The sequence below is a fragment of the Talpa europaea genome (genome assembly GCF_964194135.1).
Source record: "Talpa europaea genome assembly, chromosome: 14".
NCBI lineage: Eukaryota > Metazoa > Chordata > Mammalia > Eulipotyphla > Talpidae > Talpa > Talpa europaea.
Window position 1 is genome coordinate 1,069,491 of NC_140082.1, and position 14,136 is coordinate 1,083,626.

At 67.9% G+C, this 14,136-nt stretch overlaps 1 protein-coding gene across 1 annotated transcript in view; it reads left to right on the forward strand.

Annotated features, from left to right (window-relative positions):
• The window catches only part of TMEM132D (transmembrane protein 132D), a gene marked incomplete at both ends in the record, with an annotated part of 206,851 nt that extends 194,790 nt beyond the window's left edge, over positions 1-12,061 (forward strand). The window contains 4 exons of the mRNA XM_084253162.1: positions 5,752-5,957; positions 7,247-7,520; positions 8,675-8,866; positions 10,913-12,061. Of these exons, the coding sequence (XP_084109288.1) occupies positions 5,752-5,957; positions 7,247-7,520; positions 8,675-8,866; positions 10,913-12,061 (1,821 nt within the window). The remainder of the gene's footprint in view (positions 1-5,751; positions 5,958-7,246; positions 7,521-8,674; positions 8,867-10,912) is intronic.
• Between the last annotated feature and the right edge of the window lie 2,075 nt (positions 12,062-14,136).

Genomic DNA, 14,136 nt, shown 5'->3' on the forward strand with positions numbered 1-14,136 from the left:
CTGGAGGCAGGAGGTCCCCAGATTAGCAGCAGCAGCATGGCCTGGGAACTGAGTAGAAATGTCAGTGCTGGGGCCCCACCCTGACCTGCGCATCACAGACGTGGAGGGAGGAGGGGCCTGCTGTCCCTGCCAGCCCACCAGATGGCCAGGCTGCCCACTGGCCCCTCAGAACCCCAGCTTGAAGAAGATGCCGTCTGGGTCGAGGAGCCCGGCTTCCGGACCAGCGCATCTGCCGGGCCCGTTGCCAGAAGACATGGGGTCAGCCCCACGGGCCGGTGCCGGCCCCAAGCTGGCGGGGAGGTGGGGAGGTCTGGAGGAGCAAACTGACCCCACCTGGTTTATTTATTCAAACGGGGCGGGGCTCCAGCTCCACCAGTTCTGAGCCAGGAGCCCTCCCCACCCCCAGGGGCCGGACCGTCCAGCTATCCCTGAGGCATCGGGGGCCGCCAAAGTGGACGCTCCTGGGATCTCCATGGCAGAGGGCCGGGGGAAGCCACAGGGCAGCCCTGCCAGCGCTGGGCAGGCGGGAGGAACTCGGGTGTGGGGTAATGGGAGTGTCAGTTCTCCCCGCCCTCGGGCCGGAGCCTCACGGCCAGCACCTGCGGTCCTGAGGCTGCGGCAGCACCTGGAGCTGGTGAGGGCGAGGGCGAGCAGGCGCACCTGAGCCTGGGGGGCCAGGGATACGAGGGCGGCGGGGCGGCAAGATGGCGGCGCCAGAGGACGCCAGAGAGCCCAAAGGGTGAGCCGGGGACCTGCGAGGCGGCCAGACCTGGGAGCCAGGCCTGTGTGAGTCCACTCGGCAGCGGGGGGCAGGGGTGCCGGCTCGTGGCCAGGCCTGGGCGGGGTTGGAAGCACTGCGGGGCGGCTCCCGGCGACAGGGCCTCAGGGCGAGTGTTCGGTGGCTGCTTGGACGCTGTGCGAGTCCCAGCCCGAGCCACCTGGTGTGGGGGCCAGAGACGCAGGGAGGGGCCTAAGTGGACGTCCGCGAGGAGGCGTTGGGGGTGCCGGGGTCTCCCCCTGGAGGAGCCCTCGCCAGCCGAGGGAGCTGCCGTTTCCCCACAGCTAACGCCGTCCCTTTCTTCAAGAGAGCAAACGCTTTTCAAAGACTTCCTGCTCTTCCTGCTCTTGGCCCCGTCATTGTGTCTCAGGGAACACAGCTGTCGCTTTTCACCTTTTGCTGAAAGCTGGGCTGCTTGGGAATCCCCGAAGACGTGACCGGATGAAAAAGACTTATTTCCAAGAGTTTCTTCTTCTGGCGGGCTCGCGCCGTCCAGCCTCCCACAGACGCTTCTCGGGCAGCAGCCGTGGCCCACGGCCTCCTCCGTGGAGGGGGCCTCTGGGGCTCCCAGGTCTTAGAACCCCGAAGGCAGGGCGTGGGCTGCTCCCGCTTCCTCACACTGCCCTTTGCATTCAAGATCCGATTTCCTTAAGAGACGCGCATCCCGCGCTCTGCCCGGGCAGGAAGGGAGCTCCCCAATCCCGCCCCGCGGCGACGCGCAAGTCGGGTTCAGGCTTTCATTTTGGACTGAGGTGTCTTTGGCTTACAACATTGTGTGGGGTTCTGAGGCGCCGGTTTTGGCAAGCCGAGCCCCGCGGGTGCCGCCCCCCGCGCCAGCCGCCATCCTGCCTCCGCGCGGAGAGGCCGCGGGCCGTGTGGGGAGCGCGACGGCCATTTCCCTCGCCTCTAGCCGCTGCCCCCTCCGGGGGTGGGGAGAGGAGGCTGCTTCCTGGGGACAGCTGGGGGGCGCGGGGGGCAGCCGTCGTGGGGGACCACCGGTCCCTGGAGTGGATGCAGGGTCTCGCCCCCACCAGGGACGGGGCAAGGTGCTTCTCCCGACGCCCACCTCCCCGTGGCAAGGGCGCCCCATCTGTGGCCTCGAGTCCCCCGCGGCCCCCAGGCTGCGTTCCTCAGCTTAACGGCCCGAGGGCCGAGCCCGCCTGTCCTCTGGCTCCGCGGCTGTCGGGGGTGACCGCCGACGTGTTCCGCCAGCGCTGAGCGTGTGTGTTCGTCCATACCTGTTTTTCTGCTGTTTTACAAATAGGTTCCTGGCAAACGCATTTAAAGGAAGAACATTCTTTTCTGTTTGGAACAATTGACTGTACCTGTTTTTCTTTTCTTTGAAAATGCTTTTTAAATCACTTGCAGCAAACAAAACGACAGTGAGGAGTAGCACAAAGCTTCGACTCCAGTCGTTTGTAAATTGAGGATGATTGCTCGGTGCCGATGGCTCTTGCCGGCTTGATTTCCTCGACTGGGGGCGCTCGGCCTGCTGTCACTCCCGTGAAGCCCCGGGAACGGCTCGGCATTTGTCCCTGAAAGTTTGACAATATCAAGAAGATACTTGCTTTTAATTTAGGTTGTTTCATGTCACGTTTCCAAGAGCAAAGACGAGGCAGGGGCTTAATTCTTAGGATGAGTTATTGGGTCTAACGGGCTCCCCATAATCCTGAAGATAGAGCCGGGTGCGTTCCAGCGTCGGGGTTGCAGGCGGCTCCTTGCCCGGGTGGGTTTGGTTGGCTCTGTTGGTCCGTTGGCCGTGGCTGTCCTGCTGAGCGTGTTCCCCGGCACAGGAGTGACTCGCAGTGTTTGGGACGCAGCCTGGCACGGGGGTGCTGGCGTTCTCTGACTGCAGGCGCCTCGAGGCCCCGAATCTGGGGACACCCCGGAGTCCGGGAGGCCAAGCGGCCTCATGGGCCCTGTGGACACACACACACGCCCTTGTGGGGAGGCAGCAGTTTCTCCGTGGCCGGTCACCTTCCTTCAGGCCCTCAGCTGCCCCGGTTCGTAAGGCCCCTGGTGGGGCTGGAGCCGCCCCTCCGCTCTGGAGGGCGCCGGTACCCTCTTGCCATCAGCCTGCCCACACGTCTGGGGTAGGGTAGAGCGTTTTTCGAAGCCCCAATATTTAGCAAAAGCCTGGGTAGGGGTGGGGGTGCTCATGTGCCCGAAAGGGCTGATTTTCTTGTGCGTCCAGCCTATCTGCTCTCACCTGTAAGTGCTTCAGCACCCAGTTCTGGCTGGGGGGACCCCCCGAACCTGCTGGAAACCGTGCACTGGCCATGTCTGCACCCCAGAGCCACCGCAGGCATGTGATGGGATCAGCCCGGCAGCTCCAGGCTGCTTGGGTTGGGTCGGGTTGGGCTCGGCAGGGAGGGAAATGCGGTGCTTTGTGGCAGCTGGAGGCTCTTTGAGAGTCCCCGAGGGGTACGAGAAAGCACCCTTGGACAGGAGTGATTGGAAACCCCGAAAGCTTAATCAAGGGAGTGCAGACTGGGGTGCGTTCAGCTCGAGGGGGACAGGAAAGCCTTAAAGCCAACCTGTCCTCCCCACGCTCCCAGCCTCCCTGGGGGGTCCCTCTGTCCCTGGCACTGACTGTGACCCTGTGTGATGCCCCGGAGCGGTCAGCTGCTGGGCCTGCACCCCAGGGGCCACCCGCAGGGGCCCCAGGACACACAGCCTCCGCCCGGGACAGAGCTGTCACTCTGAGGACACCACCTTTCCTAGGGAACTGGGTCCTTATTTGCCATCGCGATACTCATCACAGGCGGGGCTTACCACCTCTTAAAATCGGGGGGCCCACCCCCGGGAATGGGGCCACAAACACAGGGCTCCTGGTGGGCAGCTGAGTCTGTTTATGTGACGTCCCTTTTCTCTCTAGAAGAAATAGCAGAGCATAAAATCTAAGCGTTGGCTTCGAATATCCTTTTCAAAGAAGAGGAAGCCATTAAAATTTATGGCTCTGCCTGATCCAACACAGCGCCAGAGCCCACCGGTTTATACCAAAGTCTTTCAGGCTTTTGCTTTTTTTCGGAATATTCACGGATTTTCCTGAGCGGCATTAGCACCGCAGGGCTGGATCATAAATGCCTTTCACTGTTGAGGCGACGGAGCTGGCCTGACTGCCCAAAATGTGTTTCTGTGTTCTGCTAAATTCGCAAACGTACGTGAGGCGTGTGGGCCTCACGCATGATGCCGTGTGACCTGCGTCTGCGGCGCCGTCGCTGGCAGCAGGCAGGGAGGGGAGCCGCCCTGCGCCCAGGATAGCCACCCCCTGCACCCCCGGACCTGACCCCTTTCCTGCTAGGGCACTGCTCCGAGGACCCGTTGCTGCCAGTGGCCACAGCAAGTCCGTTTGGTGTTTCTTGGCTGTGACCTTTGCCAGGCCCTGTCCTCATGAGGCCTGGGTGGACCTCGAAATGTAGGCGCGGGCAGGACACCTGTGACCTGCCAGCTGACCTCCCTGGGCCCCTGTGTCGTGGCACCAGAACCCAGGGCACCAGGTGGGTCTGGCGCTGTGTGGGCCCTGGATGAACGGGGGTGAGCGCCCTCGGTGCCTGCCCTGGGGCTGGTGCAGGCGCCTCCCGGCACTGAGGTCTCCCGTGCAAATGGCTGGGGAGGCCACCCTGCCGCGCCCCCACACCCCCCACTCCCTGCCCACCAGCCCTGCACCCCCACACTCCCCGCACCTCCCATGCCCCGCCCTGCCCTCCCCCCCATCCCCCCCCCTCCAGCCCCAAGAGCTGCTTCACCATCTTCGAAATGCGGCCTTCTCTGTCTAAGAAAATCGGGTCCATTTTCCATGTAGCCATCACCGGCCAAAGTGTGGCTTTCGTTCCCAGACTGTTGAATATCAGAAGCTGGAATTTACCAGGATGGATTTAGGACTATCTCAGAGGCCGTATTTTTAAGGAAAAATCATACAACATAAATGCTGGCGTGGCCGTCCAGTAAGAGAACCCACACAGCCGCGCTCAGCGGGGCTCCCTGGGGGTGCGGGGCGCCGGGGCCGGGGCCTCCTGGGCGGGGTCTGGCCCGGAGGGGGTCACCTTCCTTCCTTCTGTTGGACTGTGAAGCCATGAGCCGGTGCCCACGGGCGCTTCCCTGCCGAGGGAATCAGCGAGTGGGAAGGAAGCGTCTCACGGGGCGCAGACCGCGCGGGCAGGGCCGTGTGGATTTCAGAAGCCGTCGCGATGGACACGACTCGCTGGCGGGAGCTCTCGCCGCAGCGGGGGGCTCAGCGCCCCGGTGTCTGCGTTAGTCCTGGGGCGTGTGGCCAGTGCAGAGTGGGCCCGGGGCCGGGGCGGGGTCAGCGCGGGGGTGGGCGCCAGCGGCTCGCGGATGTCAGGGGCGGTGCTGACCGGACTGGGTGCTAAGGAGGCGGCACTACAGCGCACACGCACGTCCTGCCGCCTGGGATGCAGGAAATGCCACGCAAACCTCGGGGCTCGAACCAACCGGCGACGTGGACGGCTGGTGTGGGGGACCGGGAGGGGAGAGGGCAGGGTGGGACGGGGCGAGGCGCTGCTGAGCAGGTGCCGGGAGGGCGGGGCAGAGACTCACCCTGGGAGGTGCCGGGCCCACGGGGGTGGGGGGGGAGTCCGGGGGCACCTCAGGAGCCCGCAGGCAGTGAAGGGGCGGACGCTGAGCTGGGCCGGCCCTGGACCCCAGGCAGCAGCATCCTGTCTGTCCTCCTCAAGGAGAAGTGGGGAGTCGGCCAGCAAAGGGACGGGGTGTGCCTGGCACCCAGGGACTCAGGACCCGCTCAGCGCCTGAGGGTGGAGCCCAGAGAAGGCGCAGCTCGCGCCCGGGGCCCCAAAGGGCAGAGGAGCCGGGGCAGGCAGGACCCCGCGTGGTCATCACACCGTCTGCCGCGGGGCCAGCAGGGCCGGCGTCCACAGCGAGCTCTCCAGGCCGCGGTCACCCCGTCCCGCCGGCCCCCTCGGGGATGGACGCTCACGCCCCGCCTCCCCCAGGTCTCTGACCACTGCGACTACGTGTTTGTCAACGGGAAGGAGATGAAGGGCAAGGTGGGCGTGGTGGTGGACTTCACCTACCAGCACCTGCGCAGCCCGCTGGAGCTGACCGTGTGGGCGCCGCGCCTGCCGCTGCAGATCGACGTCTCGGACACGGAGCTGAGCCAGGTCAAGGGCTGGCGCGTGCCGGTCGTCTCCAGCAAGAGGTGGGTGCGGCGGTCGGGGGGCCCCATTGCCTCAGCCTCTCCCCCGGGTCCCACTCTCCTTCCCTCCTGCACCTCCACGCAGAGTGCGTCCTCTCCCGGGAGGCCGCCAAAGCCCCGGTCTGGCTCCTGGGTCCTCGCGGGCCACGGGGGACACGCCATGGGGTGGGAGGAGCAGGCCGGCCGGCACCAGGGGGTCAGAGCCAGGGACAGGAGACCTGATCCCTGTAACCTCCGCCAGCGGGCCTGACCCGGGAGGCCCCTCTGTGGCCCCACCCACGTCCAGGGATTGCCGGGGACCCCTAGGGGCTGCGTGGCTGTGCCCCAGCACTGTGCCTGGAGAGCCAAGGCCCCTGTGTGGACGTGCCGGGGTCAGGCAGCACCTCAGGGACAGCTGTGCTCCAGGACGCCTCGGGGGCGAGTGGACGGGTCTCTCAGCTGAGCAGGGGGGGCCTGTGTCCCCGCCGGGGCTGGCTTCGTGGTCCTGCCTCTGGTGGCCAGGAGGCGAGGCCGAGGGCCCACGAGGCCCTTCTTACAGGCCAAGCTTTCTGGGGTGAGTGGGCGGTGGGGCCCGGCATGGCCGGCGCTGTGAGGGCAGCACACTCCAGATGCTGTCACAGCTGTGAGGCCCGACGCCCCGTGCCCTGTCAGGACGGCACCCAGGCAGTGGTGGGCGTGGTGCAGGGAGCATGGCCTGGCCCTCCCGGAGCACCAGCTCCCCTGTGGGCACAGGCTTGTGGGGCTGTCCAGCCTCCAGCGCCCTGTGACTAGCACCTGCTGGGAGACCTGGTCCATCTGGCGTCTGTGGCTACATGATGCAAAGGCTTCTGCCCCAACCTGCTGGCGTGAAAGCGAGCTGGTCTGTTTCCATGGCTCAGCCGTCCAGCGTGACTTAGCAGGTCTGGGCCACAGGGCCCGTGGCTAGTGGGGCTGCCACGTGCACTGGGGACTCATGGGGAGGCATCCCCTGAGCTTGTACAGCGGCCACAGGGCCCTCCTTGCACCTGTTGCCGTTGTCAGGCCCACGTGCGAGTGTGTGGTGTCCTGGGACGGCCTCCCAGACAAGGCGTCTGGCTCCACCCGGCAGGCCAGGGAGGGCAGGACAGAGGTCCTGGCAGAGGCGGTCACGCCAACACCTGGTCTTGGGAATGGCGTCCCCTCACTTGGCTGGCCTCCGTGGGGGGCATGCGCTCGGTACAACCGGCCGGGCAGCGGGTGCCCCTGCAGTCTGGGCCATGCTCCCGGCCCCGGCCCGTCTCAGCACCTGTTAAACCAAAGTGTCCCTTGGACAGGCCTGCCGGGGACAGCGAGGACGAGGAGGACGAGGAGCCGCGCGGCCGGGGCTGCACCCTGCAGTACCAGCACGCCCTCGTGCGCGTGCTCGCCCAGTTCGTGGCCGAGGCGGCCGAGCCTGGGGGGCACCTGGCCTACCTGCTGGGCTCGGACTGGCAGGTGGACATCACGGACCTGGTGAGCGACTTCATGCAGGTGGAGGAGCCGCGGATCGCCAAGCTGCGAGGGGGCCAGGTCCTGATTGGCCAGGAGCTGGGGATGACCACCCTCCAGGTAGGCCAGCCCGCCCGTAGAGCAGCCTCTCGCCGGGAGCGGGGCGACTGATGGGCATCGGCCAGTCACGGGCTAGGCGTAAAGGCAGCGAGAGCCTGGGGCCTGTCCCCTCTAGCTGCCTCGCCCCGAGGCTGGCCCTTGCGGGGGGTGGGGGTCGAAGCTCGGGTGCAGCGTAGCCGAGAGCCGTGGTGGTGCTGCCGGGAGGGGAGCTCCCTGGAGCCTGCCCATCAGATCGTGGGCATGGCTGGTGGCTCCTGACTGGCGTCCACCTCACTGACGGCTTGGCCACCAGGATGTTGCACCCTCCCCACCTCAGACACGCAGGCGAGGGGAGCATCTCGGATGTGCTGCGGGGAGACCCAGGCTGGGGGCTGGCTGCGAGGACCGGGGGGAAGCGGCCCTTCCCCAGACGCTGTCGGGAGGCCACGGGGCTGGGTCACCCGCCTCCCGTCCGGGGACAAACCTGTTTCTCAGCTGCCCCCTCGGCGGGGGCGATACCATAATCGGGGCTAATCACCCCACGGGCCAGCGTGGGGTCTCTGCGTCGCCGCTGTGAGGAAGCCTGACGGGAACCGTGGTGTTGGGTTATGGAAGATTTCGATCCATTCGAGAACACGGCTGGGATTTCAGAGCGATCGTTTTATTCGCGGAGGCGCGTGCGCTGGCGCGAGCTGTGGCCTGCAGCCGCGTGCCCTGCGGCTCCTGAAGGCGAGGGAGGCGCCAGCGTGAGGCGCGCGCACGGGTGGGAGCGGGACGGTGCCGGCTGACCTGGGAGCCAGTGGGGCGGGTGAGGCGTGTGGTGAGGCCGGACTGGGGCTCGGCGCCACGCTGCCAAACAGCAGTGGGAACCCGGGGTGCAGGAAAGTGGAAACCTCCCTTTCAGAGCGCACTCTGCTTGCGAGGGCCGCCCATGAAGCCCCACACGCCCCCCGTCAGCGGCGGGACCGGGAGGAGGGCCGGTGCCAGCCGCGCCCCAGGGCCCCGTGGGCAGGGAGGAAAGGGCCGTGTCCAGGAAGGGCCGTGAGGGACTGGAGGCGGCGGTCCCCGGCGGGCGAGAGGGAGAGCGAGAGACAGACACACCCCTACCCCCCCCCCCCCCCCCGCCAGACGCGCTCGGCGGCGGGCGCTTTCCCTGCACCTGTTTCTGCTTTCAGATCCTGTCGCCGCTGTCCGACGCCATCCTGGCCGAGAAGACCATCACGGTGCTGGACGAGAAGGTGACCATCACGGACCTGGGGGTCCAGCTGGTGACGGGCCTGTCGCTCTCCCTGCAGCTCAGCCCCGGGAGCAACAGAGCCATCTTTGCCACCGCGGTGGCGCAGGAACTGCTGCAACGGCCCAAACAGGTGCGAGGCGGCGCAGCGTGGGGGCCACACGGCGGGGCCGGGGTTGGGGGGGGCCACACGGCAGATTCTGGGTCATTCAGATGGGGGTCGGCCTTGGCGACGGGCTCCACGCCCTCAGAGAAGGGGCTGCTGTCCCTCAGCCTCCTTGCCCCAAGGGGGAGGGGGAGAGGGGGGTCCCAGCAGCAGGGGTGAGCCGGTGGGGCCCCCCAGCCAGGACCAGACCTCCGGGGTGTGCGCACACGTAGCTTGCCGCAGCGGGGCCTGTTAATGGGGTGATCAAATGCTGTGTGTCCTGCCCCGCGATAGGGGTGGGGGCACACTGTCTGGAGTGCCCCGATTCTGGTGCCCCCCATCACCCTGCTCTCCACACCCCGAGACAGAGGTTGGCTGTGGGCTGCTGGGGCTGAAGGAGTTCCTGTGGCTTCCCCAGCTGGCGAGGACCCCGCCCTGAAGCGTCCCCCACTGGAGGTGACCCCCAGGCAGTGCCCCCAGGCCGTGCTGAGCAGCAGGGAGCCAAGGCAGGCTCGTGGGGTCCCCCAGACTCCATGCCCCCCACTTCCAGCCCCACAAGGCCGGGTGCAGGGTCAGAACACCTTGATAGGGGATGACCCAGTAACAAGTGTAGCCAAGGGCAAACCTCCCTTTTCAGGGACGGAAGCCAGACGGGGTGCAGACCACACGTGGGGAGGAACGGCCGCTCGCCCTCGGGCCAGGCTGCAGCCAGCAGGGGCTGAGGAGGGGCAGGCACCATGGGAAGGGCATGGGTAGAACCCCCACCCCTACCGTGGTGCCCCCACCCGTCTGGCTGGCCCTCATCCCTGCCAGCAATTGGCCTGATGCTTATTTCGAGGCGCCGGCCGGCACCAGATGCCTGTTAGGATCCTGGCAGACCCGGGCTCCCCGGGTGATTGGAGAGGAGGTCGCGGGGGCCGCCACCTCGCTCCCAAGGCCTCCCCACCAGCGCCGGCACGCTGGCCTAGCCCTGTGTGGGCCCACACTGTGGGGCGGGAGAGAGGACCCCCCCCCCTCAAGCAGATGCAGCACCAGGCCTGGCCCAGGCTGCAGGAGCTCGGGGGCTCGCAGCCCCCCGCTTGTGGTGCCCCTTCTTTCCCTCCCCCACACTGAACCCAAACACGCACTTACGCCAGACCTGCCCCGGGTGCCCGAGTGGAGCTTCACCCCCGGCTTTATCAGGGCGCCCAGCACCCCCTCAGCTCCGGCTCCCAGCCTGTGTCTCCTCTTTGACTCAGAGCAAGAGGAGGCGCAGGGCTGCGGGGTGCCCATGCTGGCAACTATCTCCCGGGTCCAGGCAGGTGGGGGTGGGGCCCACGGACCCCGGGTTCGTCCCCTCTCGTCACTGTGGCAGTGGAGAAGGCCGCGGAGGGTGGAGGGCGGCAGCCAGCATCACTGTCCGCCAGGAGACAGGCCCGCTGCGGGGGTGGGGCCACTCCCCTCTGACCGGCTCCCCGCCCAGACCGGCCCCAGAGCGACAAAGGCGCAGGCGGGGGGCCTTGTGCACAGCCTCCGAGCCCCTCTGTCCTCCCCTGAAGGTGGGGACGGGCTGTGGGTGCTCTCGCCCCTCAGCTGGCAGGCCCAGGGTGACCCCACGAGTTGGTGCAATGTGTCCCGTGGACCCCAGCAGGCGGGACCAGCCACGCAGGCTGCGGCTCGGGGCTCCTGGTCAGGCCCGGGTCTCACATGCACCGGGAGCCGCGGCGGGGACTCGGCATCAGCCACTTGAAGAGGACGCCGTGGGTGTTTCTCCTCTAAGCCCTAGGGGTGACCCTGTCACCGGCCACGCCCCTTGCCGAGCGGCCATCGCTGGGCAGAGCAGGCCCCGCCGGGCGGCCGTCTTGGCAGCGCAGGAGCCCACGTCAGGAGGCCGGTCTCCGGCCAGGGCTCCGCCGGCTGCGTCTGTCTCTATAGCGTCATCGGCCTCCTCCCGTGTCCACACGGCGCGGGGGCTCCTCGCCATTCTCGCTGGAACCGGGTGCTCGGCAGGCTCGGGGCGACCGCTCTGACCCAGCTGCCTGTTTCGTTCCGCAGGAGGCGGCCACCAGCTGCTGGGTCCAGTTCAGCGACGGCTCCGTCACCCCCCTGGACATCTACGATGGGAAGGACTTCTCCCTGCTGGCCACGTCCCTGGATGAGAAGGTGGTCTCCACCCACCAGGACCCCACGTTCAAGTGGCCGGTGGTCGCGGCCGAGGCCGAGGGGCAGGGCGCCCTGGTGCGGGTGGAGCTGGCCATCAGCGAGTCGTGCCAGAAGTCCAAGCGCAAGAGCGTGCTGGCCGTCGGCACGGCCAACGTCAGGGTGAGGTTCGGCCAGGGCGACGCCCACCCCAACGCCAGTGACAGCCGCCCCCCGGGGGCGGGGGCCCCCCTGGAGCACCACGGCAGCGACCGGCGGCCCCGGAAGCCCTGGCAGGAGTGGGGCGGCCAGGAAGGCCCCCTCTCCAGCAGCTCCCCCGGCGGCCTCCTGGAGGGCAGGGGCACCACCACCGAGAGGGCCACCTTCCAGGGGGGCGGCCGGGGGCGGCTCTTCGATGACAGCCGCCTGCAGACCGTCCCCGTCGACCTGACCAGCCTGCCCGCCCCGGGGGACCTGCCCGGCGGCACCGGGGACGCAGAGGACCCCACGCAGGCCGCCAAGGGGCTGAGCGACCTGGAGATCGGCATGTACGCGCTGCTGGGCGTCTTCTGCCTGGCCATCCTGGTCTTCCTGGCCAACTGCGCCACCTTCGCGCTCAGGTACCGGCACAAGCAGGTGCCCCTGGAGGAGCAGGAGGGCGTGAGCCACGCTCACGACTGGGTGGGGCTGAGCCGCCGGACGGCGCTGCTGGAGAGCCCCGCGGCCTTCGCGTCCCCCCAGGGCGAGCAGGTGACCGCCATCGACCGCAGCCTGGACTTCGAGGAGAGCAAGTTCCTCCTCGGCACGGACACCTTCAGGGGGCTCAACGGGCAGCTCTTCGGGGCCCCCATGCCACCGGGCTCTGGCGGGAAGGACCAGAAGGGCGAGCCCCCGGCCTCCCCCACGTCCAAGAGGAAAAGGGTCAAGTTCAGCACCTTCACCGCTGGCTCCCCGGGGGGCGGCCGCCCAGCCGTGCTGGCCCACACCGAGGAGGCTGAGGGCTGGGTCTGCCCGGACCTGTACCCCGGGGACGCCCACCCGGACCGGCCGCGGGAGGGGGTGTGAGCTGCACCCCACAGCCTGTTCTCACCTTTGGCCTTTAGTGCGGGGCTGTGGCCACGAGCCCTGGGGGGCAACGCAGGACAGGGGGCTGCAGAGCCCCTGAGGTACCCTGGCTCAGCACCAGGGAGGGACGCACCTTCCCCCCAGGGGCCCCCAGGGCTGCCGAGCTTGAGATTTCCCACCCGTGGAAGGTTCCTGAGACTTGTGAGTGGCTGAGCCTCTGGGAAGTCCCGGGAGGGGACAGTCTCCCGCAGCATCAGCGCGCCCTGGGTGTGGTGACGCCACAGCGCCCGGCCGCAGGGACACACGGGGACGCCAGGCCAGGCTGAGGCAGGCGGGCTGCAGGTGAGCAGGGACGGGGCCGCCGGGCTCCCGGGAGGCCTGCCCGTGCCACCTCCCAGCTGCTGGTGCCCACCGCCAGCCAGCCCAGGCCCCATGGGCACCGCGGCTGCAGACATCGCTGCGGCCAGGCATCAAGAACAAGCTAGCAGGCCTCAGTCTGTGGCTTGGGCACCCCTGTATTTGCAAAGGGGGTGTCTTCGGTCCCGGGGACAGTGGGGCAGTTTCCTGCAGTCATGAGGAAGGGGGGGGTCTCCATGCCCCTGGCCTGCCCAGAGAAACCCGGGTCTGCGGACACTCGTAACGGTCCCGGGCTGGTTGAGGACTCAGGTGTGGGTGCAGGGTGTGGGTGAGTGGGGGCCAGACCCTACCCCGACCGGTGGGCAGCACGCCGGGCATCGTGCCCTGGGGAGGCCTGAGCCGGGACGCCCTCAAGTGCCTCGGACGGAAGCCAACGCAGAGGGGGCGTCGGAGGGCTGTGCCCTGGGGCGGTGGGGCGGGTCCACTGCGCGGCCCTGGCAGGTCGGGGACAGGAGGCACCATGAAGCCGGCGCGCATCTCCTGGATCTGGTCCCTGGCTCCTCAGCGCTGCTCCCGATGCCTCCTCCTCTGTGTCCTTCTGTCTCTTCCTCCCTCTGCCTCCCCCGTCTGTCTCTCGCTCTCCTCTCGCCCCCCCCCCACCCCGTGCGTAGCAGCGAATCCTTAGACAGTGGATGAGACAGACACCCCCCGCCCCCAGCCGCCTCCCCTCTGGAGGGGGGCACTGCCCGCCTGCTGCCCTCCTGACCCGGGGCCGGCGCCCTGAGCCGCTGCCCCAGCCGACCTCCGTCTGGCCGTGATTAAACTGCGCCTTGAGCGAGGCCCCGGTGCGCCCGGCAGCCCTGTCCCCCGCCAGCCAAGTTGCCAGGAGGCCCCTCTCGGCCGGGGCAGAGTGGACTGTAGGTTGTAAGAATGTAACATATTTATAAACCCACCGACTGTAAATATAAAGTTTGCACTGAGGCTGCGGCTGTCCTTGTCTTCCTACCGGCCTCCCGCGGGCCGGCGTCCGGCTTTGGTGAGTGAGGACGCAGCTGGGGCCCCCTCCTGCCCACTCCGAGGGCAGCGATTTCCGCCCTAAGACGGACGCAGTCCTGCCGAGCAGGCCCCACCTCTCCCCGAGCAGGTGCCCCCGCCTGCCCCAGGGCCCCCCGCCATGCACTGTGTCCTCCTGACACCCAGGAAGGCGCTGGAACCAGGCACACAGGGCGCGAGAGCCCTTCCCAACCCCGTGGCCGCACGTGGCACGCCTGGCCCTCTGGCCGCTGGGCCCAAAGTGCTCCAGGTTGCCCCGAGTCCCGCCCAGCCAGCCCGGTCTCGCAGCGTGTCCCTGGCATCCGGTCACCCCACGACACTGGCCGGTGTCTGCCGGGGCCTCCTCACGCCCCTGCACTCCCTGCGTCGGGGGCTTCGTCTGCTAAGCAGATTGTCAGCGCTGGTGACGTGAAAACTGACCGATGACCTTTTAAAAACATAACTCAGATCCCGTCACTCCCCAGCTCAGAGCCCGTCGGTCCAGAGGGGGTCTGAACCGTGCTCCCCGGGGGCTGTCCATGGCAGCGCTGCCCCCGCCTGCCCCTCCTGCCGGCTGACCCCACACCCCGCCTTCCGCCCGCCCCTCTGGCAAAGCCGCCCTCCCACCTTGGAGCTGGCCCCGCCAGGCCTCCTCCGGGGCTGTTCTCCCCGACCTGTCCTGCTTC